This window comes from Empidonax traillii, unplaced genomic scaffold, assembly GCF_003031625.1.
Source record: "Empidonax traillii isolate 1590-97213 ecotype Southwest subspecies unplaced genomic scaffold, ASM303162v1 scaffold3011:size38310, whole genome shotgun sequence".
Lineage (NCBI taxonomy): Eukaryota > Metazoa > Chordata > Aves > Passeriformes > Tyrannidae > Empidonax > Empidonax traillii.
The window spans coordinates 7313-12073 of NW_020958204.1; the positions used below are offsets into that span (position 1 = coordinate 7313).

General features: G+C 59.9%; 1 protein-coding gene across 1 annotated transcript in view; it reads left to right on the plus strand.

Moving 5' to 3' along the window:
- The window catches only part of ASPDH (aspartate dehydrogenase domain containing), a 3615-nt gene extending 521 nt beyond the window's left edge, over positions 1–3094 (plus strand). The window contains exons 2-8 of the mRNA XM_027910243.1: positions 297–351; positions 736–877; positions 1146–1230; positions 1432–1581; positions 1814–2046; positions 2651–2802; positions 2981–3094. Of these exons, the coding sequence (XP_027766044.1) occupies positions 300–351; positions 736–877; positions 1146–1230; positions 1432–1581; positions 1814–2046; positions 2651–2802; positions 2981–3018 (852 nt within the window). The 5' untranslated portion in view covers positions 297–299 and the 3' untranslated portion in view covers positions 3019–3094. The remainder of the gene's footprint in view (positions 1–296; positions 352–735; positions 878–1145; positions 1231–1431; positions 1582–1813; positions 2047–2650; positions 2803–2980) is intronic.
- Positions 3095–4761: the final 1667 nt, after the last annotated feature.

Below are 4761 nucleotides of genomic sequence, written 5' to 3' on the forward strand. Positions count from 1 at the left end.
GGTAATTAAGGGCCGGGGGTTAATTGGGGGGGGATAATTAGACGGATTTGGGGGGTAACTAGAGGGCGGGAGGTAATTGGGGGGGAGATTTCAGGTAAGTAGTGGTGTTGGGGGGTTAATTAGAGGGATATTGCGGGCGCTGGGAGTAATTAGAGATGGGGGGTTAATTTGGGGGGTAATTAGAGGGATTTTCGTGGAATAATTAGGGAGCAGGGTAATTGGGGGTCTTAGGGGGCAATTGAGGGATCGGGGGGTCGTGTTTAGGACCCCCTGTGACCCCTACCACCCCTCCCAAGGCCATGGAGGTTCCACAGAGTCGCCGCGTTGGGATCCTGGGCTATGGCCAGTTGGGTACTGGAAGGGACTGGGAGGGGGATTGGAGGCACTGAGGGACACTGGGAGGCACTGGGAGGGGGTTTGGGGCCACTGAGGGGGCACTAGGAGGGACTGGGAGGGGAATTTGGGTCACTGGGAGCACTGGAGGGAACGGGAGGGGCACTGGGAGGGGCTGGGGGGGGCATTGGGAGCACTGGGGGGGTTATGGGGACCAGGGGAGTCCTGGGGGGTGACAGGAAGTGACACGTCCCTGTCCCCCTCCCAGGGCAGTTCCTGGGCTACAAGGGGGATGTTGGGGAGTTCTCAGGGGGTGTCATAAAATCTTGAGGGTGTGTTGGTGGTCCCAGGGGAGGTGGCAGGAGGTGGCAGTGGGTGACACATCCCTGTCTCTCCCCCCAGGGCAGTTCCTGGCCCAGCAGCTCCTGGCCCAGGGGCCCACCCTGGGCCTGACCTTGGCCTGGGTCTGGGCCCGGGACGGGGCGAGTTTAGGCGGACTCCCCCCAGCCCTGCGCCTCCCCAACCTGGGGCTCCTGCCCAGCACGTGAGTGACCCTGCCGTGAGCCCCCTACACCACCAAGACCCCCCAAAGCCCCCCCCAACCACCAGGACCCCCTGGGACCCCTCAACACCTCCCCCTCAAACCTCTGGGACACCCCAAAATCCCTTGGCCCCTCCCTCTCCATTCCCCCCCAAATCCCTGGGGACCCTCAAAAACCCTGGGACCTCCCCAGGACCCCCCAAACCCCCGCATGTCCCCCCCAATCCCCCCAATGTCCCCCCAGTGTCCCCAATCCTCCTAATATCCCCAGGAAGGTAGACCTGGTGGTGGAGGTGGCCCACCCGTGTGTGGCCCAGGAACACGGCGAGGACATCCTGGGACACGCGGATTTCATGGTGGGGACATTGGGAGACATTTGGGGACATTGGGGGGACATTGTGGGGACGTGGGGGACAACAGGGAGATTGGGGACATTGGAGGCATTTGGGACATTGGGGGAACATGGGGGTATTGGGGAGATTTTGGACACCGGTGGGACATTTGGAGACACTGGGGGATCACGGGGTGACCGTGGTGACATTGTCCCCTGTCCCCAGCTTGGGTCCCCCACAGCCCTGGCAGACCCCGAGACTGAGCGGCGGCTCCGGGAGGCAGCGACACGGGGGGGCCACACCCTGTATGTCCCCAGGGGGGCCTTGTGGGGCTGCGAGGACATCGCCAGGATGGACCGGCAGGGGACACTGGCCGTGAGTGACACTGGGGACACTCACAATGCCCTTGGTGTCCCCCCTACTGTCCCCCACTGTCCCTGTTGTCCTTGAAGGTGACAATGACTGTGGTGTCATCCCTATTCTCCCCCACTGTCCCCATTGTCCCTGAAGGTGACAAAGATCTTGGTGTCCCCCCCATTGTCCCCTCATTGTCCCTGTTGTCCCCGAAGGTGACAATGGCCTTAGTGTCCCCCCTATTCTCCCTCAGGCCCTGAAGGTGACAATGACTAAGTCCCCCCAGAGTTTCCGGGCGCAGGGGTGGCTCCGGGAGCGGGTGGCAGCCGCAATGGCCTCGGGGATGAGGACGGTCCTTTACGAGGGTCCCCTGCGGCCCCTCTGTCCCCTTGTCCCCAACAACGTCAACACGATGGCAGCGGCGGCCGTGGCGGCACCGGGGCTGGGCTTCGACGGTGTCACTGCCTGCCTGGTGGCCGACCCCAGGTGTGTCACCTCCCCCCATGTCACCTCTCCTCTGTCACCTTCCCTTGTGTGTAATTGATTGGTGCCACCTCCCTGTGTCACCTCCCCGTGCCACCCAGCTGGGCTTTGACGGCATCGTCACCCGCCTGGTGGCCAACCCCAGCTGTGTTACCTCCCCCTGTCACCTCCATGTGTCCCCTCCCCACCCCATGTTATTGATTGGTGTCATCTCCCCCTGTGTCCTCCCACGGTGCCACCATGGTGACAACCCCTGAGTGCCCCTGTTGTCCCCTCCCTGTCTCCTCAGTGTACCCCCAGTGTCACCCCCCTGTGCCACCCCTTTGTCCCCTCATGTCCCCTCCTTGTGCCCCCCAATGCCACCCTCTCCCTGTCCATTCCTTGTCCCCTGAGTGTCCCCATTGTCCCCTGTGTGTCCCCCCAGTGTCACCCCCCCTGGTACCACCCCTTGACTCTCCCCTGTCAGTGCAGTGTCCCCTTCCCATCCCCTCTGTGTGCCCCCATGCCACCCCTCGGTGCCACCCCGTTGTCCCCTCATGTCCCCTCTTTGTTCCCCTCGATGCCACCCTCTCCCTGTCCCCTCCTTGTCCTCTGAGTGTCCCCGCAGTGTCCCTGACTGGCATGTGGTGGAGGTGGAGGTGACATCGACTGGGGACAAAGGGCGGTGCCTGAGCGTCACCAGCACCCGCCGGAACCCAGCGGGACTCGGCGCTGTCACCGGCAGTGCCACCCTGGGCTCCTTCTGGAGCTCCCTGCAGGGTGGGTGCTGCCCTCCCCAATGTCCTCAATGTCACCTTGGTGTCCCCAGTGTCATCTTTGTGTCCCCAGTGTCCCCAATCCCCCAATGTCCTCCATGTCCCCAGTGTACACCCAATCTCCCCAATTTCCCCCCAAAGTCCCCAGTGTCCCCAGTGTCACTCTCTGTCCCCCACCCCAGCCTGCACCGGACATGGCGGGTGTGTCCGCCTCTGCTGAGCCCCCAGGACCACAATGAGCTGGAGCCCTCCGAGGACCCCCTGAAAACCATCAGAGGACCCCCCAGGACTCTTTGGCGACATTAAACCCCCCCCAAAACCGTGCACCAGTGTCACCCTTGCTGTCACGATGGCGCCCTCGGGATGGAAGCGGCTGCCTTGGCCTCTGATTGGCTGAGGCGTTGTGTGGAGGGGCTCTGATTGGTGGATGCGATGTGGAAAGCATGATGGGAAGAAGGTTGCCCGTCGACGATCGGTGGGAGGGGAAGGTCCGAGGGTTGCGATTGGCCGGGAGGCGGGCAAAGTGTGACAGGAGGTGTAGTTCCAGGTCAGAGGCCACCATGGCCCCAGAGGACACTTGCAGCAATGGGGGGTTTGGGAGGAGAGTTGAGAGGTCCTGGGGGATCTTTAGGGGGTCCTGGGGAGTTCTGAGGGGTCTTTGGGGCTCTGGCGGGCCGGGGTGTAAGGAGAAGGAGGGGCCTGTGGGGGGTTCAAGAGGAGGGAGGGGCAGACCTGGTGGCCTGTGATGGTGGGGGGAGGGGTTGGGGGGCTTTAAAGAAGGGTTGAGGGGGTTTTGGGCAGGTCTAGGGAGTATCAGGAATAATTTGGAGGGGGGGGTCATGAGAGATCTTAAAAACATAGGGAAGGGTAACGAGTATATTGGGGGTCCTGGAAGGGGTGGTTGGGGGGTATCGGAAGCACCGGGGAATCTGCGATGTGATTGGGAGGATCTTGAGGGGTCACAGAAAATTTTAGGCTGGTCGTGAAGGTCCTGGAAGGATTAGGGACTCTTGGGAGAGACTGGGGGTGTTGATCTTAGGTATCCTGGAAAGCTGGAAAGTCCTCAAACATTTTGCAGGGAATCTGTGGATCTTAAAATGGTTGAGGAGTCCGGGGGTCACGATTGGGTGTGTCTTGGGGGGCACCGGAAGGATTTTGAGTCGTTTGCTCGTGGGAGCGCCAGGCTGAAACTGGCCATCTGACGGCCAAAATTCCATACGGACGAAGACACCTCCCTGTGGGGAGTGGACGAATGGAAGCTTACGAAGAGTGCAGAGAGATGCTTCAAGGACAGTGGGCCTCTCAGGAAGAAATCCATCTCGGAGTGCTCTGACAGCTGGAGCCAAGGAAAAGCCTGAAGTCCAGTGATAAGAAACAGGTCCTCCGCAGGACCCCCCTCTCCTGTACCCCCAGACCACACCTCCCTTTCCTCCCTAGATACCCCCTTTCCCTATATGGCCAGGCATATATTCCTGGCCTATCTTTCCAAGCCCCCTTATCAGAAACCCTTTGGATTCGATGTTTCCTAGCACAAACCCACCCTTGTACCAGAACTTTCTATAGTCCCCCTATATAACCAGCCTTGTAATAAAGGAATTTGCCATTTTGCGAGCCATATAACCTCTTAGCAGGGTCAGCTGTCGTCCCACAGCGATTAGAACAAGCCAAACTCTCTCACGATTTCTTTCATCAGAGTGCCCGAGCGCTACAAAAAGAATTTGGCCTCACTCAGAAACAATCTCGTGACATCATTTCAGCCTGCCCTGACTGTCAACTTATTACACCATTGCCTGCAGAAGGGGTAAACCCCCGAGGGTTACTCCCACTGCAAATTTGGCAGACAGATGTCACACACATTGACTCTTTCGGGAAATTGAAATTCGTTCATGTGTCTATTGACACCTGTTCAAATTACATTGTGGCCACCGCACACTCTGGTGAGAAGAGTCGTGATGTGCAGAAA